Source organism: Onychostruthus taczanowskii, unplaced genomic scaffold (assembly GCF_017590055.1).
Source record: "Onychostruthus taczanowskii isolate IOZ18803 unplaced genomic scaffold, ASM1759005v1 scaffold18, whole genome shotgun sequence".
Taxonomy (NCBI): domain Eukaryota; kingdom Metazoa; phylum Chordata; class Aves; order Passeriformes; family Passeridae; genus Onychostruthus; species Onychostruthus taczanowskii.
The window spans coordinates 12,966,680-12,994,608 of record NW_024499017.1 but is presented as its reverse complement, the minus strand read 5'-3'; the positions used below and the strand labels follow the sequence as shown (position 1 = coordinate 12,994,608).

Here is a 27,929-nt window from a genome sequence, read left to right as displayed (position 1 = left end):
GGCTCTTCCCTGCCAGCAGCAGGATGTGCTTGGAGCACTTTCAAATATTAATTAGACCTTTTTGCTCTTAATGAATCACTCCTGATTTTTGCAAACTCTTGGCTTTCAAATGCTGCATGCAGAGCCCAGCCCAGAGAGGGGACAGAGAGCAGGAATGTCTCACAGACACTCCTCCAGGTGACACCGACCTGCAGGGACACTGAAGAGCTCCTCTGGGGACGGTCACACGTGCCACCCATGGGCAGCCAGCAGAGCTCCTTCAAGACCACACAGTGCACCTTGCTCCTTTGGGAGCCTTCATGGTTTTTTTTCTTCCAAACTCCAGGAGGAATTCCCTGCTGTCAGCTGCTCTCCTGCCATGAGGATCCCTCATTTCCCGAGGGAAGAGCTGGCACACAGCACCCACCCGCCCTCCTGCATTCCTCTGGAATTGCTGCTCTCACCAAGTGAGCGTGTGAGGGGGGGAGCAGCAAGCTCCCAGCTGGAAAACCCCGGGAAGCTTAAGCACTGCAGGAAGGCAGTGGGAATAATCAATCTTTGCCCTTCTCTGGTGCCTTTCAGCAGAGGATCTCCAAGCACACTGATCCAGAGGTTACTCAGGCAGAAAGGGAACAGCTGGCAGGACAGGGATGAGGATGTGGCCTCACACACCAGGAGCAGTGGGCAGGAGGTTCTGGGTCTTTGCTGTACCCTGGCATTAACTCCTACCTGCCTCCCACTTCCCTGGAATCGTTGTTGATGCTGCTGGTCCATCAGGCTGAGGCAGAGCTCACCCTCTGGCGGACACACCTCGCTGATTAGAATTATGATTTATTTTCCAGGTTGGATTGGTCCAACAGCCCAGGCAGGTGATGAAGAGCCTGAGCCCTGATGCTGATCCTCACCTCTGGGAGAGCAGAGCCAAATCTGGGAGCTCAAACCCCCTTTGCCAGGTGAGGATTTTGCAGGAGCAAGTCACCCACAGTGGATGGGGACACACAGGGACTCAGCCAGGGCTTGTGATGGTCCCCCTGACCACTCAGAGGCAGCTGTGGGGTCCCACCTGGCAGGAAGGTCCTCCTCCATCCTCCTCCTTTCTGCACAGTTTTCCAGCCTGCAGATCATCTCCAGCAGCAGAGCATGGGAATGCTTCATCACAGGCTTTGGAATCCCCCTGCAGCCACAAGCTCCATGTGCCTGTCATATTTCTCACGTGCTTTCAAGTTTCCCTGCTCTTTCCAGGGCAGTTTAGTGTCTCACCACTCTCCTAAACTCATGGGAAGGATTTTTTTGCAGGTAACACTGACACAGTGGGGCTGGGAAACCGCTGAGTGTGCCACAGCAGTGACATTCCTGTGGTCACTCTGCCTCTCTTCCCAACCCTTTGGGCACAAGCTCCCAAGCCCAGTGCAAAAAGAAATGGTTTGTTCCCATTCCCAGAGGTTCTTGTGCTGGAGAAAGGCCACGTGGGGTGGATAAATGATTATAAGGCAAGTGCTAAAGGCTTTTTATAGGAATTAGATAATCCTTCCCTCTGTGGCCGGGCCGTGGGATGGGCAGCCAAGCGCTGCCTCTCCGTCACACACATCCACCTTTCCATCCCCCCACGCCAGGAAAACTGCATGCACAGATCCCCCATCTGCTCACATACATCACACACTTCACTCCAGTTTATTAGCTGGAATAAATCATAAATATTTCATTGTATATCAGCGGCGCTCGGCTCCGGGAAGGTGCAATCCATCACCCCGCCGCTCCCCGCGACCTGCCGCCGTGCGAGAAGCTTTCCAGGCTATTAAACAAGATTGATACAGTGTGCCAGCCTGGCCTGGGGCATTTATTTATGGAGCACTGGGAGAGGGAGGGCATGGGGTGCACGGGCAGCCCAGCCACAAACCCTGCAGCAGCAAGAGGCAGAGCCCTCCTCTAAGAGTGCCATGGGAATGCTGCTGGCATTAGGAGAATCATGGAATTATTTCGCTTAAAAAAGGCCCTTAAGACTGTCTACTCCACCTGTTCCCCAGCACTAACCCGTGTCCCCAAGTGTCACATCCTCGTGGTTTTAAATCCCTGCAGGGATGGAGACTGCACTGCTGCCCTGGGCAGCCCTTCCCACGAGGAAAGCTCCCCTAATACCTGAGGCTGTCAGGTATCAGGGAAAGCTGTTTACTCTTGTCCTGCTGCTTGCTCCCTAGGAGAAGAGATGGGAGAAGACACCGTGCCAAAGTGGGACCCAGCTGAAGCAACATCCTGCCTCCAACAGGGACCTTCCAGACTGTCCTCAGCTCAGGAATTCCTCCTCATCCAAGTGAGACCTCTCTCCAAGCCACATCTCCCTGCAGGACCAGCAGCACGCTCACTGTGAGTCACTCTCTGCTGGAATCCTGGCTCGGGTGTGTTCCCAGCACCTGGGGAAGGTGCAGCTCTCAGAGATCCAGAGCCCCTCTAGCACTGCTGGGATTGATGGGAGCCCTCCCTGCTCCTGCAGGGACCGAGGCTGCCTCGGCAGCGCTGATGTATGTGCACAGATCTCTTTAATGAAATGCTAAATGATAGGCTAAATAACTGAGCACCTTTAGCTTGATTTATTGCGTGGAAGTGAGGAATGTGTGTCCCTGCTGTCAGCCATCTTGGCTGCCAACAGAGGTCACGAGCACTAATTGTAGCTAATTAACATTAATTAGACTTGGGAAAGACTGGGTCTCCTCTCCCCAGTCATCCCCATCCACCCCAGCCCTTCAGCACTCCCATTCTCTGGAAGCAGGCTGCTTTCCCAGCAGCTCCTGTTAATCCCAACACAGCTGAAATCATCAGCTCCTGCTTTTCCCCACCTTTCCCACCCTGCTCAGACCACGGGGTGAGACCTGCCAGGCTCCAGAGTCCAACTCACTGCTCCCTTTGGAGCGTGTCACAACCTCAGAGTGACTCCTAGGGGATACCCGAGTCCATCTATCCCCACCAGGTCACCTGGACCAGCAAATGCCTTCCCTGGGCTCATAGGGATGAGCCCTGGGGCTGCTCTGAGCTCCCTCTCTGCAGAGCACGGTGGGTTTGGACGGCCCACGATGGTTAATAAAGCATCAAAGGCTCCTGAGGGGGAGAGTTTGAAACTTCCTCAAAAAAACCCCACATGTCTATTAATTCCACAGCAATTATTCATGAGGAAACCCTCTCCCCAGCAGCTCCCAGGGCTCCCAGTCACTCCCTGGGTGCAGGACAAAGCCTTTGCTGGTGTCCCTGCCCTGCCCAGCAGAGCCAGGGCACTGGGAGAAGGGCGGGCACTGCGCTCCTGGGTCCAGCTGCTATCCTGGCACGGGCAGCCCTGGCTGGCAGCACAGCTCCAGTCTGCTGCCAAGATCCTCCAGCAGGGCCTGGGAGGAGAGAGGCTCAGCAGCTGCAGCCCCAGAGCTGTCCCTGAGGTGGGAACAGGCAGGTGAGCTCAGCGTGGAGCTGCTGCTCTCCAGGCAGGTCCCACCTGCACTCCACAGTGCAAGGAGGTGGAGATGCTGGAGAGAGTCCAGAGGAGACCATGGGGCTGCTCCAGGGCTGGAGCCAGGCTGGGAGAGGGGGGGGTGCTCACCTGGAGAGGAGACGGATCCAGGGAGAGCTCAGAGCCCTGCCAGGGCCTGAAGGGGCTCCGGGAGAGCTGGAGAGGGACTGGGGACAAGGCATGGAGGGATAGGACACAGGGAATGGCTTTAAATTGAAAGAGGGCAGGCTTAGCTGGGATATCAGGGAGAAATCCTTCCCTGGCAAGGTGGGCAGGCCCTGGCACAGGTACCCAGAGCAGCTGTGGTTGCCCCTGGATCTCTGGAAATGTCGAAGGCCAGGCTGGACAGGGCTGGGAGCAGCCTGGGACAGTGGAAGGGGTCCCTGCCCGAGGGTGCTGGGCACTGCCCAGGCTCCCCAGGGAATGGGCACAGCCCCAAAGCTGCCAGAGCTCCAGGAGTTTGGAGCTCTCAGGCACAGGCTGGGATTGTTGGAGTGTCTGTGCAGGGACAGGATTTGTACTTTGATGATCTCAATGCATCCCTTCCAGCTGAGGATATTCCATGATTGATCTGGGAAAGGCATTGGGTCATCTCCAGGCTGCCTGCTCCCAGGAGAAAGGGGTTAAACAATGGACTCCCCACTCTCAAAACTTCTCCAGAGACTCCTGGAGCAGCCAGCATGAGGAAAAAAGAAAACCACAAATAAAAAAAAATAACAATAAAAAAAAAGCAAGGCCCAGCCTGAAATGAATTCCTGTCATGCTCTCTAACAGGGAACTTTGTATTCCAGAGGCAGCAGCAGTGAGCCTGCTGTCAGAGCCACGCTGGGAGAAAGGGCAAAACCCTGCCGAGATGAAAGAATGGGAAGCACTGGAACAGCCTCCCCTGGCATTTACACCTGGAAAAAAAATAAATCACTCAAGGGCATCTCACAAAGAGCTGTGCTAATAAGGCTCTCCTCCCCACGCTGGGTGGCTGCGTGGGACATGGAGCAGTGCCAGGAGTGCTGGCAGCAGCTCGGGGACCTGGGAGGGGAAAGGAGCAGGTAAGACAAGCCTGATCAAGCCTGAGCTGAGCTCTGCCCACCCTGCTTCCAGCCAGGGCACAGAGGGACTTGGGCACCTGCCTTGAGTGCAGCTACCCCTTGTCTCAGCTGATCTAGCAGAGATTCCTTCCCCTCACACATTTATTTTCCAAAGGCTCCTCACATTTACTGCACCTCTCAGCAGGGTGAGAAGTCAGGGTGATGCCCACTGACCCTCCTGGCTTGTCTGCACACCCTATTTCCTTCACCACCCACGTTCCCCCTCCACAACCCCATCCTGGCTCCTGTGAGTGGGCTCATTCCACCACACAGACCTTCCCCTGCTCCCAAGAGGATTCTTCTCCTTCTCTGAGCACAGGGAAGGAGGCAGGGCAGTGTTTAGGTGTCACTGTCCCACTGCACTGTGTCTGCACTCAGGATCCCCTGGGGCAGGGAAAGCACCATCCACTGCATCCCTTCTCCAACCCATCCCTCTCAGATCCCTTCTCCAACCCATCCCTCTCAGATCCCTTCTCCAACCCATCCCTCTCCTACCCCTCTCAGATCCTTTCCCCAACCCATCCCTTTCCCATCCCCTGCAAGCCAGACCTCCCAACACATCCCCCTGGGCAGCAGGTTTGGCTACCAGATACAAAGAGCCATGTCTGTCCTATTGTTCTGGGGCCTCAGGGGCTGCTGCAGATGGTCCCTGCTCCAGCCTGGCCCTGGGCACCCTCACACAGCCTGTGCCAGCCAAGTCCTGGGCACCCAGCCAGGAGAGGACAGCACCAAATGGAAAGTCAGCCTTGGCAAGGCCTGGCAGAGCCTCAGATCCTGCCTGTCCTGGCAGCAGAGGTGCTGCTCCTCATTTTTATCTCATTTCTTCAGCCCAGCGTGACCAGGAGCCTCTCCAAGCCCTCAGAACTGAAGGACAAGAGCAGATGAACACTCCCCAGGCTGCACGTCCTGCTCCAATGGAAAGCAGTGGATAAAGCAGGCAAACCTGGAAGGTTTCTGCCAACCAGGCAGCCAAGAGTTTGGAGGCTCAGTCCTCACTAGCAGGAACTCATGGGTGACTGATATGACACAAACAGGCTGAGCAGGGACCCCCCCACTCCTCCAGCCTGAATTACTGCAGATGGGTTTGCCCAGAGGATCAGCCAGAAAAGAAAATGGGTGAGTAAAAATGAAAAACACTTTTTTTTTTTTTTCTTCACATTAGCATTTAAATATTTATGGAAATCCCTGCAGACAACGAGACGAAAAAGAAAACTCCAAGAGTAATAAATAAGTCAATGCTCCAAGGTGTGACTGCATGTGGCTGGTGGAGCTTTGGAGTGTGGTAACAAAAAATAATAATGGTAATAATAAAAATATTAGAGCAGATCCCTCTGCTCCCTGCAGTCACCGAGGGACAATCAAACCTTAGCAAAAGGCAGAATCACCTCTTCTTTTCCATGCAGTGACTGGGGCCTGGCCTTGGACATTTCCAGGGATCCAGGGGCAGCCACAGCTGCTCTGGGCAGCCCGTGTCAGGGCCTGCCCACCCTCACAGGGAGGATTCCTTCCTAAATCCCTGAAATGGCATGGAATTGAATAGGATGGGATGGGAAGAATGATTGCCAGCAGTCAGGAGCTGGTTCCAGGCTCTCCCTCCAGGCTGTGAGAGCAGCACTGCTGCAGCAGAGCTCCAGGGGTAAGAGCAGACACAGAACAAAAGGGAAGAGCCTGGATTTTGGAGCTGCAGGTGCCTGCTGTTCCCACCGACTCTCAGCTGGGGAGCAATTGCTCCATGCCTCTGGAAAGGAGCCTCAGTGCAGCAGAGGTTCTCAAAGAAGGAAAGGATTGGCATCCAAGATGTTTGATACGACGAGAGCAGAGCTTTAGAGAGTAAACAAATTCTGTGCCAAAAGCTGCTCTCATTTACAGCTACAAAAATCCCAAGTCACTCTGAACTGCTGAAAACATCAGTTTCACCAGCACTCAGGGAAATAAAATCACAGAATCAGGGAATCACAGAATGTTTTGGGTTGGAAGGGACCTTAAAGCTCATCTTGTCCCACCTCACCCATGTCCTGGTGACCCCAAGGCTCCCAGCAGTCAGGCAAACCTGGAAATACTGAATCCTCAAGAAGAAGAAATAAATACTCAAGCAGGAAGCAAAAAAGGGAATTCTCTCTCCCAAGTGCTCTGAGTGTGTGTGTGGAAGGAACCTCTGGGGGTGATAAAGGCTGATATACCGGAAAATATTCCATCTTTATGTTTTTAATTTTAGAAACACTTCTTAAATTAGGGCTGGGTGAAAAGGGGAGCCCAGCACGGGGCTGGCTTCTGCTCCTGCCCCTTCCTACAGCAGCGTGTGTGGGGTCCACGTGGCATTTTTGGGGTGTCCTTCCACGGCATTTGTGGGAAGGTGGGCCCCAAAGGCAGCAGCTGAGCTCTGCCATCCTGCCCCACCCGAGGCTGAGCCCTGCCAGGCTCCACAAGCAGCTCCTCCAGGCAGGAGCCCCCGCTCCATCCGGTGGGATCACACCGGTAACTCACATAATTTCAGCACATTACAATTAAGGAATCATTCCTTTAAAAATAGAATTTGCATTAGCTGGATTTGTGAGTAGGAAAGCCACTGCAAACAAACAGAAAACCTGCAGATTAAGATGCTAATTAGATGCATTTCTATTTATAATCTGCCTTGATCAGCCTCAAGTATTTTCTCTTTCAGGTGTCTGTGCTCCACCCACGGATGTGAGCAATTCCCCTGGCAGGGAAACACCTGCTGCTCCCTGGGGACAGCCAAGCACTGGGAAAAGCCTGTGCCAGAGGGACGGGGCTGCATCCTGCTCCTTCTCCTTAGGCACAGCCCCAGAGCAGGGAAGAGCTGTGCCTGGCCAAGGATGACCTGCCCAGGGCCTTTCCTACAAACAGCACATTCCTCTGTGCTGGGAAACTGCAGGAGGCTTTGCTTTTCCCAACAGAACGGGTGGAAATCACAGAATCATGGAATTAGCAGGGAAAGATCTTTAAGATCATCAAGTCCAACCATCAGCCCTGCACCACCACCGTGGTCAGCCTTGACCATGTCCCCAAGTGTCACATCCGTGTTTTTTCAACATTTTCAGGGATGGGGACTCCACCACTGCCCTTTCCATGAAGGAATTTTCCCCCATCTCCACCCTAAACCTTCTCTAAGGCCATTTTGTCTCATCCTGTCCCTTGTTTCCCCCCCTGGCTGTCCCCTTCCCAGCTCCCTCAGCCCCTCCTGGTGGTGATGGGGATTGGACTTGACGGCCTTGAAAGGTCCTTCCCTCACCCAAACTATTCCATGATTCTGTGGAATCTGCACCAGCCAGGGCTGGGAATGGCAAGGATCTGCAGCTGGTGTCAGTTGTGGACCGGAGAGCTCAGTCTGAAAATGACAGAGACACATCAGGGGGTCACTGAAACCAGTCAGAGTCACTGGGATCATTCCCTGCACTGGGACTCACGGCTGCAGCAAGAGCATGTTCCATTTTTGAGCAAGCTGGGAATTCAGTGCTGAGTGGGATGTTCCCAGCTAAGCCAGGGCTTGTCCTTGGTGCTTGGATTTGTAATCACAGTGGAAAAACAACTTTTTGTTGTTGCGTTTTTTTGTTTGTTTGTTTTGTTTTGTTTTCCCTGGAGCTTCCTCCTTCACTGCAGAACATCCAGAAGGAACAAAGAAACACCAGGTCCACTCTGTTCTCCCTCCAAAGCCTGAACAACAGGATATGAGAAGTGTTTTGGGCCATAGGATTTATTACTAATGGGGTTCAGGGGCATTTGTGACCTGGGCAAAAGGATCCAGCAAAAATTCACTGATAAACCAAGATTTAACAATGTGAAAAACAGCTCCAAGGTTGTGGGTTTTTTTTAAATGCAGCTCAAAGAAAGAAATTTAAAAGATATGAGTCATCATTCTGCAATGTGCATCAAACAAGTTAAATAACTCTTACTTTCTTAACGACATATTAATCAAAGTGCATTGATTCTTGAATCAGATTCTACTCCCAACAAGCTCTCTATCTTCTCCATCCTGATGCATGCATTAAGAGAGTTTTATTCTGACAGATACAATATAGCAATCAATAAAATCTTATTATATGGAGCAGGGATACATGGATTTGTTGCAGGATTTATGCACTACTTTCAAACCCGGTGCTATTTCATGTCTCAGCCTTAACCTGTAATTGAAAATAAATCTCCCTGAATACACCAGATTCTAATTTTCTGGATCTATGGGCAAATGTGACTGGAAGCTGCCCTTCCCTCAGGGAGCAGGCTGCTCTTGGGCCGTGTGCCTGCCCAGGGAGCACGGCTGGATTGGAAGATTCCTCTGCAGAAACCCCTGGCCAGGCAGGGAGATGTGGGCAAGGGGCAGTGCTGGGCACCATGGGGGGCACCCACCACACCCCCAAGCCCTCCTCGTGCTTCCAAAAGCACCTACTGCCTCCTGGGCAGGGATAACACAGCCTGGCAGTGCCAGGGCCTGGCCCGTGTGGGCATGGCAAGGCTGGGGGGGCTGGATGGATGGATGGATGGATGGATGGATGGATAGATGGATGGATGGATGGATGCATGGATGGACATCAGGACGACCACAGAAGCTGCTGTTTCTCTGCTGCTTCCCTCTAGTTCCCAAGGTTTGATTTTGCTCACAGGATCATGGAATGGTTGGGGTTGGAAGGGACCTTAAATGGTCCCTTTAATTTTAATTTTAATGGTCCCTTAAATTTTGCTCACAGGATCATGGAACTGTTTGGGTTGGAAGGGACCGGTGCCACCCCCTGCCACGGGCAGGGACACCTTTCACTGTCCCAGGCTGCTCCAAAACCTTGCATTGGACACTTCCAGGGGCAGCCACAGCTTCTCTGGGCACCCTGTGCCAGGGCCTCATCCTAAAAAATGCCTTCCTTCCCTCTCCTCGCTCTCAGCAGCACGTGAGGGTTTGGAGGCTGCCTCTCACCTGGCAGGGCTGGCACAGCTGGGCAGGCTCAGCAGGGACAGGAGCCAGATGCCCACGGGCGTTTTTCCTTTGGGCTCGGCTCGGCCGCCGAGGGCTCGGTGCCACTTGGATGTATGACAGCAGGTGGAAACCCAGCAGTCTCCCTGGAAATGGCTGGAGGGGACTTTGATCTAAGCAGCTCTGTCAACAGCGTTAATACAATAAAAATAATCAAATTCACTGGGATGGAAATGAGAGATGGAGGGATCGGCAGACAGCAGCACAAATCCCAGGGAATAAAGAGGGTGGGAGCAACAGCACATCCCCTCTGCACCACCAGGAGTTCAGAGGTTTCTCAGAAGAGCCATGATCTTGAATTCATCAAAGTCACTGGGTTTTTTCCCCCTTTTTTTGGGCAGGGCTTGGAGCAACCTGGTCCAGTGGATGGTGTTCTTGTTCATGGGACAGGATGAGCTTAAAGGTCTCTTCCCATCCAAACCACTCCATAATTCTGTGAAACCCCAGCCCTGAGGGACTTGGCCACCACCTGCAGCCTGCAGGTCACTGGTGGGGATACCACAAGGGTCAGCAGCGAGCAGAATGCTGGCACAGAGTCAGGAAAGCCATGGCTGGGGTTCTGGGGACACCATGTGCTGGCATTCTGCCTCACCTCTAAAACACTCACCTGGATGAGCTGGAAGTGGCAGGTACAGGGAATCACAGCCTGGATTCACCTCTGTTGGATCCTGCCAGTACGGTTTTGGCTCCAGAGTAACCAATTTGTGCTTAATGGGGAAAATTCACCCTCCAGATCCAATCCCTGCGACAGGACACAACCCCTTTCATTCCCTCAAGGGTTTTTTACCACCACAGGACATTTGCCACCTCTGAGTGATCTCCAGAGGCTGCTGATGAGGCTGGGCCAGGCAGGGTGAGGACGGGGCCATGGGATGGCTCCTGGCACTGCTGGATAAATGAGGCTTGGGAAAAACCCAGTCCCACTGACCTGACATCCACGAGAGATGGAGCAGGAGGCAGGAGAGGGAAGGAAGGGAAGGAAGGCAGAGTGGGGGTAGGGATGGGGAAGGGAGCTCAAGCCTCCTGCCCGAGGGAAGGGGGACATCAGGGAGGTCACCTGGCTGCTGGGGGGCTTGTCCAAACACCCCCTGACCCACCCTGAACCCCCCACTCCTGTCACTGCTCCCCTCCCTCGTTTCCAGCTCTGAGCTTTGCTCGGTTGGCGAAAGGGTTAAGTTTAATTTATACTGATTTCTATTTAATATCATTCTCTCCCCGTAGGAGCCGGCAGCTGTGAGCTGATTGTAGTCCCTCATTATGCAGTCTGTATCACTAATGGCCTGTGACAAAGGCATGCCATCTTCCCGGCCTTACCCCCGAGAGCCAATTAAACACACATACTCCCTTCCTGTTTGCGGCGCATTACAATGAAATTAAACTGAATTTCAAAATCATTTTCTCCTAAAGACATCTCTTTGCAATAATTAATGCACGCTATTCCTTTGCAGCTGAAATATTCATCAGGAGTGTTGACTAAAAAAATTTTTAATGCTGATTGCCCTGCACCCCACGTGAGGGCTGGTGATGCTCTGGTCCCAGCCCGGGGTGCCCGCCTGGCTTGGGGACTCATGGTGACACTGCTGGCAGAGTGAGCTCTGCTTCGGGAGAACAATTAGAATAAATCACAGCTTCTTCAGGAACCATCAATAAATCAGGTTACACAGAAGGCATCAGAAATCCAGCCTGACTCCTGCCACCACAGTACTGCTAACACGCAGGAAAGAGGGGACTGGGGAAATCAGAGCTGTGGGTATCATGGAATCAGAGAATCCCAGAATCACTGAGGTTGGAAAAGACCTCCAAGGTCATCAAGTCCTGATCCCCACCTTGTCACCCATCCCAGAGCATTGAGTGCCACATCCAGGCCTTTCTTGGACACCTCCGGGGATGGGGACTCCAGCACCTCCCTGGGCAGCTCCTGCCAGTGAACAACCCTTTCCATTATGAACTTCCTCCTGATTCCAACCTGAGCCTCCCCTGGCACAGCTTGAGGCTATTTCCTCAAATCACTGCTAGCCTGGAAGTAGAGCCCAACCCCCAGCTGGCCTCACCCTCCTCTCAGGGGGTTCTAGTTGGTAGCTAATGATTCTGTGACACAGTCCCTGTGTAAATTGAGACAAGTCCCACCTGTCTGCAAAGCTGAATTCCCAGGAAAACATTAAGCAGTGATATTTAATGCTTAGGAGCAAAGGAGCCCAAACACCCCCCATCCCTTGGTGACTCACCATGGCCAGCACAGGCAAAGCCCCTTCCTGGAAGCACATCCAGCCTGCACTCCCAGCTGCCAGCCCCAGCTCCAGCCCCGTGCACCCTCCCAGAGCTGCTTCCCTGTCCCTGTGCACAGCTCCAGTCCCGTGCACCCACCCAGAGCTGCTGTCCCTGTCCCTGTGCACAGTTCCTGCCTTGTTACCCTCCCAGAGCTGCTGTCCCTGTCCCTGTGCCAGCTGCTGGGGCAGTTGTTCCCGTACCTGTCCGGAACCATCCGTCGGCCGTGAAGGCATCCGCCGTCTCCTTGGGTCTGTTCCAGTACTCACGGAACACCGAGGGGCCCTTCACCAGCAGCTCCCCCTCCTGTCCCTCCAGGCCCGGGGTCACCTAGGACAGGCACACAGTGAGTGCAGCTCCCTGTCCCCTGTCCCCAGCAGCACGGCAGGCAGCGTGCAGGGGGACGCGCCGGAGCCGCACCACGGGCTCTTCCAGCCCTGGCCAAGCTCCAGCACACCCTGCCCTCCTGCAGGACCTCTCTCCTCAGGTGGAAGGGCTCATCCAGGTGTTTTTGATGTTCCAAAGCACTGGGAATAAGCACCTGTGTTATATGAGAACAAGGATTGCCTCCTGGAACTTGCAGCTGCTTGGGAGAGAGGGCACACATGCAGACGTGCAGGAAATGCTCTTGGGAAAGGGATGGTCCTTTCTGAGCCCTTCCAGGGATCCAGGGGCAGCCTCAGCTTCTCTGGGCACCCTGTGCCAGGGCCTCCCCACCCCCACAGCCAGGAATTCCTTCCCAATATGTGCCATCTAAACCCATTCTGTCAGTTGAAATCCACAGCCAAGATGTGCAAAGCCACTGCTGGGATGGAAGGGTGCTGTGGGATGTGCCTGGACACACTGCTCCATGCAGAACAGCTCAGTAACAGGAATTCCAAGCCACTTTCCCAGTCACTTGGTACTTGAGCTGCTGCAATGGCCAGGATCCATCTGGGACCCCAAAAATCAGCAGTGCCAGAAACAGAGCCACGAGGGAAAGCTGTAATAGCAGAGCTGGAGCGCCAGGCAGTCCCAGGGCAGGGCAGGCTCTCTGCAGCCTCTGATGGAAACAAAGCTTCCCTAATGGAAAACGCTTAGAAAACTGCTTCCAAGGCATCATTCTAAAGTATTTCCTTCCTGATGTCCTGTCCTGGAGGATGGGGTGACAAGGGGATCTCTGCACACACAGCCCAGGCTTCCAGAGCCCTGGTTGGGAATCAATTCCCTGCCTGGAAGATGCTGCAGGAAAGAAAAATCCTTAATGCCAATGAGGAATTTTGCTGAGTGATGGCAAGGTGGGGATGGTGCTGGGTGAGTTCTCCCCACAGATCTGAAAGATGGAGCTGAAGTCCAGACAATCCATGAGAGAAACCTGAGGTCTGGAGGGCCTTGAGCAAAACTCCACACCTCCAGCAGCAAAGGGCACAAAGGATCCAAAAAAGAGGACAAAGAGGCACAAAAAAGGGCACAGCGGGCATGAAGGGCACAAGAGGCACAAAGCCCCCATGGACAAGAGTGGCAGGGACATGGTGTGTGACACAGAGGGACCAGCAAGGCTTATTTCAGGGTTCTTACAGGCTGTGTGGAGTTTTATGATGCAGCTCTTTCTTCTGACTCCTTTTCCTGCTGTTCCAGCTGTGGCATTACAAAACAAGCAGCTTCCCTGAGCAATGTCCTGGTGTTCAGGCTCCTTCCCACTCCCCAAACAGGCTGGGGAGGGGACGGCAGAGCAAAGAACCTGCAAACAGTTCCCTGAACTTCACCTGCACACCCTGCCAGGCTCTGGCTTCTTCTTGTCAGCCCTGAACACAAGAAGAGCTGTAAATCTGTCTGCTACAAACCCCTCCTGCCCAGGATTCCACGGTGCCAGTTACCTGCACAGCCCCAGGGATCAATCCTGCCCTGATTTACCTGCACAGTGCCATGTCTGGTGTGAATCAAGCCTTGAACCCGCTCCAAATTTCCTGTCATATCAACTCAAATTTTGGCAGCGGCTCAACCCACATCTTATCTCGAGCAGAGCCCCTTGGCAGCAGGCACCTCCCTGTTGTGTAATTTAATGATGTTATGGCTGGCTTGCAAACAGTAAAACAGAGAGGCCGTGACGCTATCTTAATAGGATTTTGCTTGCTGCACCCGGAGTGTCACCGGCACCGCTCCCCAGCGCGGCACAGGGGCACACACCGACCCCACCGCAGCAATTAAAATTCGAGGTTCGTGGCACTGATCTCCCCCAACCCCTCGTGCCTGATCCCTCTGCAGTCCCAGGTACACCAGGCTGGAGGGCTCTGGGAGCAGGGATGGCAGCACACAGCTGGGCTGGTTGTTCCCTTTCTCGCTCCAATCCTGGTGGCTCCTGTTGTTCCCGCACGGCTCGATGGCACGAGCAGCTGCTGGAGGCATCACGTTGCTGAGTGCACGGACCTCCCCCTCTCCCAGGGCCATATTTTAATGCATTCCAGCAAGTTTAACACCCAGGCACAGCGTGGCCCTGAAGGTTGTTAGAGAGCTCCCTGCTCTAAACCCAGTGGAGCTGGACCAGCCGGCTCACGAGATAAGATTCCATTTTCCACGCATGGGAATAAAAGGTTGTAATAAATCCTTTGAAGGCCTAAATCTGGGTGATTAGAAAATGCATATTTCCCCTCTCCCCGTTCCCATTTTACCTCTTTATTAGGAGGGTGGTTTGTAAAGAGCTGGGAATCCCTGCCTGGCACGGAGCCCTGGGGTTTGTTCAAAGTGGCCGTTTGTTTCCTGCGGTCTCTGCCCCGCGCTCCGCCGGGAGCTGCAGCACGGAGCTTCTGATGGGCTCTCATGGAATTAGGGAAGGCTCAGAGCTGCGTGTCCTTCTCTGGGAAGCAGGGAAGGCACGGTGGATTCCTAAGCAGAAACATGTGGGAGACACAGAGGGGAAGCTGCAAGGTGAGGTTTGAGGAGGTGAGAGCGTGTTCTTGGGCTGGGGATTGGGAGGAAGACAGACTTTGAGGAGAAAACCCAAATACCTTCAGGCTGCAAACAGGTTTTAGAGAGATCCACTTAAACTCTACCAGATGCCTCCTTCCCCCTTCATTCCCCAAACACTCATAGACTCATGGGAGTGTCTGGGTTGGAAGGACTTCAAAGTTTATCCAGTGCCATGGCAGGGACACCTTCCACTGTCCCAGGCTGCTCCAATCCCCATCAGCCTAGCCTTGGACATTTCCAGGGATCCAGGGGCAGCCACAGCTTCTCTGGGCACCTGTGCCAAGGCCTCCTCACCCTCACAGAGAAGGATTTCTCCCTGATATCCCATCTAAGCCTACCTCTTTTCAGTTTAAAGCCATTCCCTGTGTCCTGTCCCTCCATGCCTTGTCCCCAGTCCCTTTCCAACTCTCCTGGAGCCCCTTTAGGCTCTGGAAGGGGCTCTGAGTTCTCCCTGGATCCTTCTCCTGCACAGGGACCTGAAGTTGGTTTTGCTGAACCTCTTTCCTGGGGGAGCACCAAAGGCTGTGGATCAGAGCATCATCTCTCAGCAGGGACCTCAAAAGGGACCTTGTAACTCCATGAAGCAAAAGCATTTTGACTTGTGGGGAGGAAAGAAATGCTTCTGCAGCCCTGCCTCCTCCCTGCTGTGCTGCTCGGCTTGGAAGTGCTTGGCATTTTTCCCCACCTTGTAAATAAATGATTACTGTGATCAAAATAATTAAGCAACTGAGCCCTTAAGTGACTAATAGAAGACAATAATTTATGTATGTGAGGTTTATGGAAGTGACAGAGCCCTTTTACCTCTTCTGCCAGAGAAGTCACTTTTTCCTGGTGTTGGGCTTTTTTTAACATACCAGAGCACAGGAAATGACACAACAAAGCCTGAAGGACTGATCCAGCTCTGTCCTGCAGCCCAAGTCAGGCTCCCCACTCCTCTGCTGGACCTTAACTGCCACGACACCTCCCTGTCCCCTCAATCACCCCTTCAAGGCTTTGGTGACCCAGACCCTTGTCCCAGAATCCCAGGATCACTCAGGTTGGAAAAGAGCTTCAGGATCATTGAGCCCAAGCTGTGCCCAATCCCCACCTTGTCCCCAGCACTGAGTGCCACCTCCAGGTGTTCCTTGGACACCTGCAGGGATGGGGACTCCAAACCTCCTTGGGCAGTGAATGAACAATGAACAAGGTTTTCCATTACAAAATTCCTGCTGCTGTCCAAGCTGAGCCTGCCCTGGTCCAGCCTGAGGCCGTTCCCTTTGCTCCTGTCCCTGTTCCCTGGACCAGAGCCTGTCCCCTCCTGGCAGGAGCTGTGCAGAGCCAGGAGGGCACCCCTGAGCCTCCTTTTCTCCAGGCTGAACACAGCATCCAACAGCTCAGCCCCTGCTGAGCTGCAGAGAGCAGGGCAGCTCCAGGCTGGCCCAGACTCTGCTTTTCCAGATCACATCACAGCCAGGCCTGGTGTGGGAGGTGAGGATGTGCTCACCTGGCTCCTGAAGGAAGCTGGAGATAATAACCTGCTTGCCAGTGCCTTTAATCACCATCTCCCAGGGCCACACTGGAATGGATGGCCTAGGACTGGGAGGTGTGTTAGAGCACTACCAAATTCCCAGGCAATCTGAACCTTCCTGCACATTCCTAATTAAAAATTCCCTGCTAAGTTGCCTGGTTTTGTAAAGGCGTTATCGTTCCTTGGAGCTCCGTGTCCTGCAGCATCCACACAAGCCTGGCAGGAGGCAATTTAGACACAGAACAATTTTCCTCCTGCTGGAAAAAGGCAGATTTCTGCTCCTCAGGGACACAGCACAGAGAGAGTAAGGAAAAAATAAAACCCCAACCTAAAAACCCCAAGCTCAGGCTGTAATCTGCGAGGCCACATTTCACATCTGTTTTTGCAATGTTAACTTTTATAAAAGGGCTGGGAATAACACAATCCATTTACTTTTCATTTTGGAGAGTTATAAATTTAAAAGCAAGGCTGGTGCACAGTGGAGCTGGAACACTGAAACTTATTTTCAAACAACCCAACCCTCTACTTACAGCAAATGTTGCTCCACTGAAAACAAAAGTGATTGTCTATATTTTTAGGCAATACTGATTTTTTTAGGTTACCAGCCTGATCAGCTCCAGATGATCCCAAAAGCAGGATAGAAAACAAGCCAAGTCTGGGAAAGGTCAGCCCTCCCCACAGTTGTTCCATGGACACAGAACTTCTTGATGTGTATTAACACCATAAATTAAATGTGTGACACTGTTGCAGAGATGCCAGCAGCTCTCCACGCTGCTGTTCTCATCCCTGTCGGTTGCAGGCTCCCTGGGATAACAAACGAGGTGAGATGTCAGCACATCTTCCCACTCCCCCTGCTCTCCTCCCTGAGGGAAGGTTCCCCAAGTGCCCTCAGCTGATTCTGGGCTGGGGGCAGGCAGAGGACCAGGCAAGGACTCCATTAGTGGCCCACTTTTGGGTTGGTGTCCTTCAGCCTCCCCTAACAGTGCAGTCTGGGGGCTGTGATGAGCTGTGGCTGCACAAACACTGCCCACAGCCTCCAACTGCTCCCTGTGCTGAGCCATCCCTGCTCCCCTGGCTGCAAGAGCCCCGGGACTGAGACAGCTCCTCCTCCTTCAGCCTCAGCTCCAGCACCTCCACAGCACGTCCAGGGCTCTTCCACAAACACCCCAAACCTTCCCTCAGCTACAAACAGGAGTATTCCAGTGGAAGGTGTCCCTGCCCATGAATGAGATAAGCTTCATCCTCCAACTCAAACCAGTCTGGGATGCTGTGGAAGAACAAAACAACAGCAAAGAGATTCTGAGGGTGCTGTGACAAAGGTGAGCTCAAAGGACTCTTGTGGAAAGAGGGTTACTCTTGACAGATGGATTCAACTTCCATGTGCAAGGAAATACTCTCCTGGAATCGAGGCTGTCCCTGTGATGAGAAGAGTTTTCAGCTGAGAAACAAGGGGACATGATGCTACTGCAACCTCTGTCTCTACTTTTACTACCAGGAAGAAATAAAAGAGCTATGGCCACAAATTTAAAAAAAAAAAACAAACCAAAAAACAAAAAACAACCAAACCAGAAAAAGAGCAGAAAGAAGGAAGGAGATATAAATACATCTGAGAATGGAATCAATGCCTGAGTTGAGTAAGGAACAGCATGTGATCAATGAGAAGCAGCTAAAATGTTTATACAGGAACAAAAGCAGCCTGGGCAACAAAGTGGAGACTCTTGAATTACTTGGTCAGGACACAAAACAGGATCCTGAGGAGATGAGAGAAATACAGCAAAAAAAAGTATAAAAAGATAACTGGAACACACACAAGTGCAGTGTCCAGCACTGAGAGGGCTTTGGAAGGAGCTGAGGCAAATGGAAAATGGGAATAAATGCAGAGTGTTTTTATCAAAGGTGGATTGTGCCAGAAATCCTGAGGGTTGGGGTTGCAGAGAGAAGAAAAGCTGCAGATCTAATCCAGACTGCCTTCAACAACACATTCCCCACACTGCCTGATGGAGAGACAATGGAGCTGAGGGAAATCTCCTCGTGGGAGATGGAATGGGGATGCTGGAGGTAAAGTTCACCATCCAGGTACCAACACATGAGGATGGGATGGAGCAGGGACAAGAAAACCAGTGAAAAACTGGAGGAGAGCTCCTCTGGAAGTGCAGGAGCACTGAGGACAAGGAATGAACAGGTCTAGGCTGAGGTCTGCACGGGATAGGAAAGGAACAATCCAAGTGTTGCTTTAGCTGTTCCTCTGGGACAGCCAGAGACAGGATTGCCCAGGCCAGGCGATCACATCCTGTCCACACCTGGCCATTCTCAGCAATGCCAGGCACAGCGGGCACATGCCCATCTCTGGCCTCTGCAGAAGAGCCAGCCACAGCCTCACCAACTGCTCTGGGATAGCTGGATGGGTGAGGAGAATCCCACAGGGATACCCAAGCACCCAGACCCACGCCAGCCACAGGGTGCCCAGTCCTCCAAGACAACCCTGGCAGCTCAGTGGGCACCACCCCACGGGCTCTGGAGAGATCCGGGATGAACAGGAGCGAGGTGGAGCCGCTCCTGGTCCCCTCCACGGGGACATCAACGGCCAAGAGCTGCAGTCACAACCACGGGTGACACAGGCAGCTGCCCCCAGCCCCGCCGAGGCGCTGGCAAGCAGCAGCAAGCTGTGAGCAGATGGCACAGACACGGGGGGCACGGGGAGGAGGGGACAGAGACGCTGGTGGCTTTCGGGAGGGACGGCCACAGCCGAGCCGGTTCCCGTCCAGGACGACAGCTTGCATATGGATAAACGAGATAATTACAGCCTTTGGAAGGGGGGGAAGCCCGTGGCACAGCGTCCTCCTGCTGCCAGCTCCTGCCAGCCATCCGTCCCCACGCTCCCTCGCAGCCTCGGCACGAGGAAATTGCTCGCCATAAAAGCCCTGGCTGCAGCCCTGCCTCGGCTGCAGCTGTGAAGCCATTTAGCTATTGATAGCTCCCCATTGTCAGCACCAGGGCTGGGCTTTGGTGAGAGAGAGCAATTTGGGAAAGATGAAAAAGGAGAAAAAAAAAAAAAAAAAAAAAAGAGAAATCCAACAAAAATGACAACCCAAAAAACCCAACAAACAAACAAGTGGAGAAGGAGAGAGACAATACCCGACAGCTTGCAGGGTTTCCAGGCCTCTGCCAGCTGGGAAGCTGAGCGTATGAAATATGCATTGCACTGAACAAAGCAAACTGAAATGTTCAGAGCTGGAGAGCTGTAACCCTTTCCTGGGCACCACAGCCACAGGGAGAGCTGCCAAAAATTCAGGGGAAAACACCCCATGGGAAGAAGCACCCCTGGCTGTGGGTAAGGAATACTGAGCCTGAAGGGTCAGATGGGCTCAGCAGGCAGCTGCCCAAGGAAGGTGGGAAGCTGAGGAGCTGCTCTGGATGCCACTAGCTCCAGGAGCAGGATGTGGGATGAATCAGGGCAGGCAAAGCCGTGCTGTCCCTCACACCCACTTCCACACCTCTGCTCCCAGTGATGCTGGAGGAGAAGCCCTTCTCCCAGGCTCCCAGAGCAGCATCTCTCCAGGGGATAGCTCTGCACAGGCAGGAGGTGGGGGGACAGTCGGGGCTGTGACTGATGGCACTGTCACCTCCTGCCCTCGCTGGCTTGTCACAGGTGTCCCCAGGCTGCTGCACACCTCCAGCTGGAGCAGCCAGAGCAGCCAAGGGATGGGTCAGGATGGAGCAGAGAGGGGATGGGTCAGGATGGAGCAGTGAGAGGATGGGCCAGGATGGAGCAGCCAGGGGATGGGTCAGGATGGAGCAGAGAGGGGATGGGTCAGGATGGAGCAGTGAGAGGATGGGTCAGGATGGAGCAGTGAGGGGATGGGTCAGGATGGAGCAGTGAGGGGCTGGGTCAGGCTGGAGCAGTGAGAGGATGGGGCAGGATGGAGCAGTGAGGGGATGGGTCAGGATGGAGCAGCCAGGGGATGGGTCAGGATGGAGCAGTGAGGGGATGGGTCAGGCTGGAGCAGTGAGAGGATGGGTCAGGATGGAGCAGTGAGAGGATGGGCCAGGATGGAGCAGTGAGGGGATGGGTCAGGATGGAGCAGCCAGGGGATGGGTCAGGATGGAGCAGTGAGGGGCTGGGTCAGGCTGGAGCAGTGAGAGGATGGGTCAGGATGGAGCAGTGAGGGGATGGGTCAGGCTGGAGCAGCCAGGGGATGGGTCAGGCTGCAGAGCCCCGTGGGGGTGTCAGTAGCCCTGGGGCAGCCCGGGCAGTCTGGCCCAGCCCACACGGCTCTGTGTCAGCCCCGGAGAGCAGCACAGGGTGCACAACACCCAGAGGAAGCAGCACAGGACGGACTGAAATCCTGAGCAAACGGGATGAACGGAGCACAGGGCTCCTGAGAGGAGACTGAAGGACTGAAGGAAAGGAAACCAGCGCTCCAATCAAGGGTGGGAGAAAATGCAGGGCAGAACAGAGATCCAGCAAACTTTCAGCTAAGTAGATTATTGATCTTCAGGGTGTGCCAGGAACCAGCTTTGCAAATTACAGTGGTCCCCTGCTGCAAGCTCAGGCAGTTACCGGATGGCAGAGCAGAAACACTCCCCAGCTCCCTGCTCCTGCCATCCACAGGCTGCCTCCTCCTCCTCCTCCTCCTCTGCCGTCTCTCCTGTTTGGATCGCACATGTCCAAAGGGCGAGAGACGGTGTTAGTGGGGAAGGAACAGCTCGGAGAGCGCCGGCTGAGCTGGGGGCAGGAGGCAGGAACGCAGCCCCAGGCGGGCGGGGAAGGCGCTGGCCCTGCGAGGCTCCGCACGGCTCCCTTGGCAAGGGCAGCGCTCTCTGCCCGCCCTCGGGAGGGCTCTGCGGGCACAGCCGAGCTGTGAACGCCCCGCAGATTGCCCTGACGGTGCCCCAGCCCCGGCACAGACATCACCTGCTCGCAGGAGCCCGGGGAGGAGAGATGGCTCAGAGCCCAACTCCTGCCAGGCTGCTCAGCGTCCCCCTGCCTCAGCCCCACGGGGCTTGAATCATGGAATCACGGAATATCCTGAGCTGGAAGGGACCCACAAGGATCATGGATCCAACCCCTGGCCCTGCACAGAGACCCCAGCAATCCCATCCTGAGCATTCCTGAGAGCACTGTCCAACCTCTCCTGGAGCTCTGGGGCTGTGCCATTCCCTGGGGAACCTGGGCAGTGCCAGCACCCGATGGGGGAAGAACCTTTCCTGATATCCACCTAAACCTGCCCTGGCACAGCTCCAGCCCTTCCCTGGGTCCCGTCCCTGGTCACCAGAGGGAAGAGATTGGTACCTGCCCCTCTGCTGCCCCTCACGAGGACACTGAAGACCCCTGAGGTCTCCCCTCAGTCTCCTCCAGCCCTCAACCACTATAAGGCTCAGAGCCCTCCTGGGAGGGAGGCGAGGAAGGATTTGTTCATCCTTCTCACAGGAGGCAAAGGAAAGGCCACGGGGTTATCTGGTGGCACAGGCAGGGTGACACCAGCGGGTTCTTCCCATCCCTGGGCCAGCCCCTCAGCCGTGGAGGAGCTGATTTTAACAAAGCTGGGCCTTTCCCGGACTGCTGGAGCGTGATGAGCACTCGGACTGTCAGATCCGCCTCGTTTTAAATAAATTCCACTGACGTTGTCTCTCCTGACATGAATTATTAACCAAGCATGATGCACACAGTGCCAGCAGCAACGGCTGGGGCAGGCACTGAGCAGGTGAGGCTCTGCCTGGGACCGCAGGTGTGAGGCACAGGAATTCCAGCATCCCTGGCAGCAGAGGTGTTGTCACCATGGCTGCCACCTGGTCACGCTAGGGAAAGTCACACTCCGTGCCCAGGGCACATAAACCCCAAACTCCTGGCATCTCCACGCATCCATCTGTGCCAACACACGCTGGGAGCAGGGACTGTTTTTCCCACCTTGTGACAGTCCCAGGGACAGAGGCAGCTGGCTCTGCTCTGCTCCTGGAAATGTTGTGGATGTCCTGGAGGTACCCAGCCAGCCACTGTCTCCTGGGGTGGCCTGAACAGATGGGACCACTGCTCTCCCTTCAGCCTGAAGAAACTCCCAGTTAAGCTGGGACAAGAGGAACGGTGGGTGAGATGGGGACAGCTCTTCAGAGAGGGACCAACCCATGAGCCAATGCCCAGAGGCAAATTACCACCTCCCCACACCCTCCCAGGCTGATGACTTGAGAATTCACCAGAACATTCAAAAGGTCCCCAGGGAGAGCCTGACGGAAAGTGAACCATCAGCAAGGGGCAGGGAGCCAAGGCCAGCGCTGGTGGGAGCTCCTGGAAGAATTGTGAGCTCTGGGTATGGACCGCACTGGGGGCTGCAGGGTGCAGGTGAGAAATCACCAGGAAAAAGGGCAATTCCTCTGCCCCCAAAATAAACCCAAGCAGCCTGAAGCCAGAGGAAAGAGGAGAGTTATGTGAATCCCAGCTCTGTGAAGCCCTGAGGAGGTGGTGGGCTTCTAGCATCAGACACAGATCATCTAGGCTCCCCCTCTCTGGTCACTCAGTGCAATGAGAAGGGGAAAGAGTACTGTGCAGAAAAAATAACATTCCATATTTTTTCCTCTCATAATTCAGTAGAACAACATCCACATTTCATCCTGGAAGGAGCTGCACTTTGGGGATTCTCGTGTCTGAGACCTAATTTGTAAAGCGCCCAGGGATCCCTGAGGGGTAAAAAGCATTATAGGATCATTATTAAAAGGGACACGTTATATTTCATGTCTCTGTTCCACACAAGTGGAAAAAAAAAGGCCAAGAGCAAACTCTGGGATCAGAGGACAAACCTGTGAAATACAACACACACCCAGGAAGTGACAAGAACAGGACATGGGGAGCCTCCTGCTTTGCCCACTGCTCGGCCACGCCACAGCAGTGACACAGAGTAAAGAGCAGCAAAGAGGTTTTTTTTTAATAAAAGCCACAATCCGTGGTCCCTCTCAGCTGTCCCCTGGGCTGTTTTACAAGTCTGGAGCGGATCCAGCTCTTACAGCATCGGAACACAAAACACAACCTGAGCACAGCCCACCCACGGGGCTGCCTGTGGTCCTGCTGGCTCCTCCACCTGCCACCAGATAATTTAGACAAAAAAAGATTTTCTTGAGCCTCTCAGCAGCGCTTACACCAGCAGTGTCTCTGCCACAGCCCTTTCAAACCCTCAGCCTGTAGGTGGCTGGATGAGAAGCCATTTCCCAGGGGAATGAGGGAAGGAACCTATTTCAGGTTGAATCTCACGCCTGCCTGTGTCCCACCCACGTGGTGTCACTGCTGGGGTCACTCCTGTCACACTCAGCATTTTTCTGCTCAGCCAAACCCAGACATCACCAGGGATGGATCTGCCAGAGCAGCAACAACACACAGTGAGGGTGTGGAGGGGAGGGGGCAGGAATGCAGACCCTGCTCAGCCACTTCTGTGGCAAGAGACAGCCTGGACCTTGGGCTGGGGCTGCAGCAGCAGCAGGGTAGATTATGGTTCAGCAGCCAGCACTGGGGTAGATTATGGTTCCTCATCACAGATGCCTGACCTCTGGCACACCAGAACTGCACATGCAGGTAGCATGTGGAGCTGAGCATGGAGCTTGACTTCCATCAAAGTGGAAGTCAAACCTGATGGGTTCCCCCAGTGCTGTTTCAAAATGAGTGCAACCCCCAAGATCACCCAGTCCTGCCCTTCCAGGCACAGAATCGTGGAATGGTTTGGGTTGGGAGGGACCTTAAAGCTCATCTCGTTCCATGGGCAGGGACCTTCCACTAGACCTGGTCTTCAGAGTGAAACAGAATAGGTTTAGATGGGATATTGGGAAGGAATTCTTGCCTGTGAGGATGGGCAGGCCTGGCACAGGTGCCCAGAGCAGCTGTGGCTGCCCCTGGATCCCTGGCAGTGCCCAAGGCCAGGCTGGACACTGGGACTTGGAGCACCCTGGCCTATTGGGAGGTGTCCCTGCCATGGCACGGGGTGGGACTGATGGGCTTTGAGGTCCCTTCCAACCCAAACCATTCCACGATTGTATGGACAGCACTTGTCCAGTCCATAAAGCATCACGGCTACAGGAACCCACCAACAAAGAACCACAAACTCCATCACTGGATCCTGGGAACAGGAGCAGCACAACCCTTGGCCTTTCAGAGGCTGGGAAGGAGAGCTTTTCGAAGTGAAGCAGTGGAGAGAAGGAGGCAGTACCTGAGTGCAGTTCTCATCGCCCTGGGCGTGGATGGTGTAGCACCGAGCGCCGTCCCTCAGCGTCTCGCTGGCGATGCGCACTGCCACGCCGGGCAGCGGGGTGCCCACGGAACCTGGGGGACAGCAGCATGGAAAGGGGCACGGCCCCGGGAAAGCACACAGTCAGGGATGCAAACAGCAGCTGCTTGTCTAGCAGTGGCATCTGCAGGCCGTGCTGGCACTAAAGGACTTCATGGTGTGGGGTGTCCCCTCAGGAATGCGTGATCCCACCGTGTGTCTGCATGGAAATGGCAGGAGCAGGCAGTGCTGGGAATGCCTTTGAACACAAACGTGTCTCCAGCCCTGAACAGAGTTTCTTGGCCACTTTGAAGACATCTGCACCTCTTCAGAGCTCAGGAACGAGGCAGTTTCTTTTTTTTTTTTTTTTAAGAAAAAAAAGAAAGGCACCACAAAACCCACACAAAGCTGTGAAAAGAGAGAGCACAGCGATTACTCTGCTCCTCTACAGCCTGCACCTGACAGGGGAGGCAAAGGCTTAACAGCTGAGAATTGCCAGGGATTATCTCAGTTTTAGGAGACATCAATACACTGGATAGAAAACATCACAGGAGAAAAGGAGGGATCAAAACCACCCCGTTCTTCCACACGTTTCAATTTCAAAGCCAAGGAGCTGACACAGTGTCACAACCACCACTACTGAGCTCCAAGCCGCATCTGGGACCCAGAGCTCCCCAACCTGCAGCTTTCCCACCCCCTGGCTCAGGGCCTGTTGTTCCTGGGGAGCAGCTGAGAGCTCAGCAGAGGGCAGCTCTGTCCCTGTGACCTGTGGGATGGGCAGCAGATCTCAGCAGGTCCCACTCAGCCTCTCATTCCTGTGACAGAAGGGGGCCTGTGACCTTCATCCCCTGTGAGCAGGGAGAGGAACAGCAGCTCACAGCAACCTGTGGCTCAGCAGGACTGGACAGGACTGAGTTTCAGTTGGAGAAGGACTTTTCACAAGGGCCTGGAGTAGCAGGACACAGGGAATGGTTTCACACTGCCAGAGGGCAGGGTTAGATGGGGTATCAGGGAGAAATCCTTATCTGTGAAGGTGCTGAGGCCCTGGCACAGGGTGCCCAGAGCAGCTGTGGCTGCCCCTGGATCCCTGTGAGTGTCCAAGGCCAGGCTGGATGGGGCTTGGAGCAGCCTGGGACAGTGGAAGGTGTCCCTGCCCATGGCAGTAGGATGGAACAAGATGAGCTGAAGGATCCCTTCCAAACCAAACCATTCTGTGATTCTATAAATTGGTAACTGTGCTCTTTAAAGGATGATAAATTTTCTCCCCTGAAGTGCCCCCAGCTGATGCTTTCCAGGTCTGCCAGGATCACCCTGACACTGGGAATTCCCCAGAGCAGGGAGTGCAGGACCTGGAGCTCAGCCCTGTCTTCCTCTTGTCGCTCGTATTTCAGGCATTGGGTTCAAGTGGCACTTTCCCTGTCCTGGTCTCACTCTCCTGGTGAAGCCCTGGAGATCTGCTATCTGTGACATCATGAGTTTGTCTGCTACATTGGTCAGTTGCCATGGAAATGGATATGTCGTCGTAGCCCAGATTTATGGCATCCCTGCAGGATCAGCCAGGAGCAGATGGGCTATGAGGGAGTGAGATTTTATTGCAGCAAAACTACCCGAACAATCAGCAAATCTGGCTGGAAATAAACACAAAGCGACGTGGCAGCTCCGTGATCCGTGTCTGCTCTGCTCAGAATTGCCTTTGGCACTCTGGTCAGCCAGCACAGCCACGTCCTCCCCTCACCACCAGCACCCTGGGCTGCTCCCACCTCCAGGCCAGACACTGCCAGGAATCAGAGACACAGGGCTGCAGCAGGGCAAGGAGGCAGCACGAGCCAGAAGTGCCCTAAGGTACAGTGCTGAGGTATTTATGGAATCTGAGAATCACAGAAGTTGGATCCCACAAGGATCATCAAGTCCAGCTCCTGGCTCTGCACAGGACAACCCTAAAAATCACACCATATGTGTTATAAACAATCTTGCACCTGCCATGGGAGGCTCCAAGAGGCCTCAAAGCAAGTAACAAGTCACAGAAAACACCCTCAGTGTTGCATGGAAGGTCGCTGGAGCCACCTTCTAGACTTCTGTGGGAACAGTTTCTCCAGGGTGAAAAACTGTGTGTGAACAGACTCCAATCTGCCCACAAAACATGGCACGTCTGTGTGGGCAGGCACCACAAAGTCAGTCCTGGAAAGCTCATGGAGGGAGCAGAAACCAATGCAAGGAACTGCCAGGGGCTCTCACAGACTTGGAATTTTTCAAATCAAGATCAGCCAGATGCCTTCCTGGAAGATGCTCCTTCCCTGGATGCAAGCTGCTGACCTCAATGTGGAAATGGGCAGTGATTCATGGGCAGCAGGACTCCAGGATTAGTGCCCACTGCTGGTCCCAGCCCTTGGGAATGAGACAGCAAAGATCAGCCCAAGGCTGGCACAGAGGAGGTGACATGTTCCCCACACAGTGTTCAGATCACAGTTACTAACACAGCCCCACCAGTTCCTCTCCTACTTGGCTAAAATAAAACCAGCATGTAAAACAAGTCCCTGGTGGAGAGCTGCTTCCTTATGTTTCTGTCTGGAGAAGCTTTTCTGGTATTTAGGAAAAGTGACAAACTTTGAAATCAACATCTGTCAAGGCTGAAAAAGCCCCTACCATTGATTAGAGCTCCACAAACCTGACAGGATTAATAGAATTTGTGCAAAAAAAAATGACTAAAGCTTCCCAGGCCCATCCACCGTGTCAAAACACACCTTGTGCCAACTCCAACAGGTCAGCAGAAATTTGGGTCCGTTCCCAAAGGAGCAGCCCTGGAGCTCCTGCCTTCATCAAGCCACATTTGGGCTGATCAGAAGGGGTCAACACTCTGCACTGGCTTCCTTTTTCCCCCAGCCATAATCCTGAGGGGAAACTGGGGAGAAATCTCTGCTGCTTCCCCTCTGCATCCCTCCAATTTGCAGCCTCCTGGATGTTAAGCAATGCTGGCACCTCGCCCGCGGTGTCACCGGGCTGCAGGCAGGAGGGGGTGACACCATTCTGCTTTCACCCCTTCTCCTCTGTTTAAAAAAGTTGTCAGCTCTTCCCAGATAAATTTAATTGGCCCCGTGCTCTGTGTCCTTCGGTATCTGGGTAGCTCGGTGCTGCTGTGTCCCGGGAGGATTGGAGCAGGCCAACGATAAGGCACTCAAGGATCTCACTGTCAACAATACACGGAGTCCCCGCTGTAGCAGCTATTAGCTGCCTCTGATCTAAACCTCCAATTAAAGTGGTGATTAGGCCCAGTGAGGCATTCTCCGGCCATGAATTATTCATCTCCCTTCACAGTAACAGCACCAGGGGGGATTAGAATGAGAGCTGGTGAAAACAGAGGCATTTTAAGCAGGGTTTTAACCATATACAAGCAAACATTTATCTTTCAAATCTTTCATCTTTGCTGCTTCTGGAAATT

At 53.9% G+C, this 27,929-nt stretch overlaps 1 protein-coding gene across 1 annotated transcript in view; it reads right to left on the bottom strand.

Annotated features, from left to right (window-relative positions):
• Positions 1-27,929, bottom strand: part of ACSF3 (acyl-CoA synthetase family member 3) — a 52,698-nt gene that overhangs the window by 7,304 nt on the left and 17,465 nt on the right. Inside the window, exons 6-7 of the mRNA XM_041400442.1 lie at positions 24,437-24,549; positions 12,001-12,127 (exon numbers count right to left, since the gene is read on the bottom strand). Of these exons, the coding sequence (XP_041256376.1) occupies positions 12,001-12,127; positions 24,437-24,549 (240 nt within the window). The remainder of the gene's footprint in view (positions 1-12,000; positions 12,128-24,436; positions 24,550-27,929) is intronic.